General features: G+C 41.9%; 1 protein-coding gene across 1 annotated transcript; it reads right to left on the bottom strand.

Moving 5' to 3' along the window:
• Positions 1–372: 372 nt before the first annotated feature.
• LOC106632956 (zinc finger protein 501-like) lies at positions 373–1,629 on the bottom strand (the record flags this gene model as incomplete). The annotated part of the gene is given in 1 exon segment (XM_014331711.2): positions 373–1,629. A coding segment is annotated over 1 exon segment (952 nt), but the record flags the coding sequence as incomplete, so codon positions are not given.
• Between the last annotated feature and the right edge of the window lie 303 nt (positions 1,630–1,932).

The raw sequence follows: 1,932 nt of genomic DNA, 5'->3' as shown, positions 1-1,932 counted from the left end.
CTTTCCCCACAGATGCTACAAGGATACGGTTTCTCACCTGTGTGAATTCTTACATGACAGTTCAAATGTGATTTCTGAATAAATCTTTTCCCACAGGTGTTACAAGAATACGGCTTCTCACCTGTGTGAATTCTCATGTGTCTTTTGCATGCTGATGGGTGAGCAAATCTTTGACCACAGGTGGTACAAAGATATGGTTTCTCACCTGTGTGAATTCTTATATGACTTTCCAGTTGTGACTTCTGAGCAAATCTTTTCTCACAGGTGCTACAAGAATACGGCTTCTCACCTGTGTGAATTCTCATGTGTGTTTTGAGATTGATGAGAGAAGAAATCTTTTCCACAGGTGCTACAAGAATACGGCTTTCTCACCTGTGTGAATTCTTGTGTGTTTTTTGAACACTGATGATGCAGCAAATCTTTTACCACAGGTGCTACATGAATACGGCATCTCACCATGCTGTGAATTCTCATGTGTTTTTTGAACGCTGATGGGCCAGAAATCTTTTTCCACAGGTCTACAAGAATACAAGTTCTCACCTGTGTGAATTCTCATGTGTGTTTTGCATGCTGCTGGAAGAGCAAATCTTTTACCACAGGTCGTACAAGGATATGGTTTCTCACCTGTGTGAATTCTTATATGACTTTCCAGTTGTGACTTCTGAATAAATCTTTTCCCACAGGCATTACAAGAATACGGTTTCTCGCCAGCATGAATTCTCATGTGTGTTTTTAATGTTGATGAGGTAGTAAATCTTTTCCCACAGGTGTTACAAGAATACGGCTTCTCACCTGTGTGAACTCTTAGATGTGTAGTCATTTTGTATTTATTCTGTAAACTTTTTCCACACACGTCACATTGTACAGACTTGTTCTTTGTGTCAGTTCTACTTTGACTCACTGACACAGGACTGTTGTCTACTCTCTGACTGTGATGTCTCTTCTTCAGCTCTGCATTTCTAGTAGATCCAGAGTCCACATGCCCATTTTCTTCATGATATCTGCTCTCTGCTTCAGGAGAGCTGTGAGAAAGGAGCTGCTCACTGTTTGGTTCTGGTTCACTGTGGTGACTTTCCTCATAAGTAGGAGTCTTCATGAAGGTATCACTCTCCTGCTTCAGTCCAAGCTGCTCTCCCTCCTGAATGCTGCACACTTCCTCCTGTTCCTCTTTAATCTGTGGAGGCTCTGGGTCCTCCTGGTCCAGACTAGAGTTCCTCTCCTGGTTAAAGACCCGCTGTTCTGTAAGAGCCTCTTCTTCCTCAATAGCATGTTGGTGTAGGACATCTGAAGGCACAAGGAAGAAAAATGATAGCAAAACAAACATTTGCGAAAATGTTTACTGGTCTGAACCATAAGCAGATCTCTACATAGTAAGCATGTTGCTCACACATACCACTAAAATTTAAAGTGTACAAATGTGAAAAATTATTAAGGCACTGATGGAAATGTTTAGTTCTGTCATGGTGTGTGCTGTGTGCAGGCAGGAGACGAGGACCCAAACGCAGAACTCATAGAGGCAAACGTAGAGTCAAAACAGCTTTAACCCTTTAAAGCCGGTTGGAGCGGGCACGCTCCGTTTTGCGTAACTATTTTAAAATCCCGGTAGCACTGCAACCACGTGAGCTAGCGCAACAATTTTTTTTTGCATACGAAACCGGAGAATTTGTACTTACATCTTATGCCATCAGCTTGTCCTAAGTCACAGTTCCTTCCACATATAGCTTTGCAAAAACTGCATAAAAAGCGCTTGCAGGAACAAAAACAAAATATTCCAGAAACACACTTTGCCGATCAGCTGTTCATAACACTTCCTACATCCATCAGCGTGAACTATCGCATGTCCACTAGGGCTGCCACAAACGATTATTTTGATAGTCGACTAGTCACAGATTATTTTTGCGATTAGTCGACTAATCAGATCATCATCCATTG

The sequence above is a fragment of the Haplochromis burtoni genome, unplaced genomic scaffold, assembly GCF_018398535.1.
Source record: "Haplochromis burtoni strain Fernald_Lab_line unplaced genomic scaffold, NCSU_Asbu1 Contig_2583, whole genome shotgun sequence".
Classification (NCBI taxonomy): Eukaryota; Metazoa; Chordata; class Actinopteri; order Cichliformes; family Cichlidae; genus Haplochromis; species Haplochromis burtoni.
The sequence above is the reverse complement of the archived record's forward strand: the minus strand, read 5'-3'. Positions and strand labels throughout refer to the sequence as shown.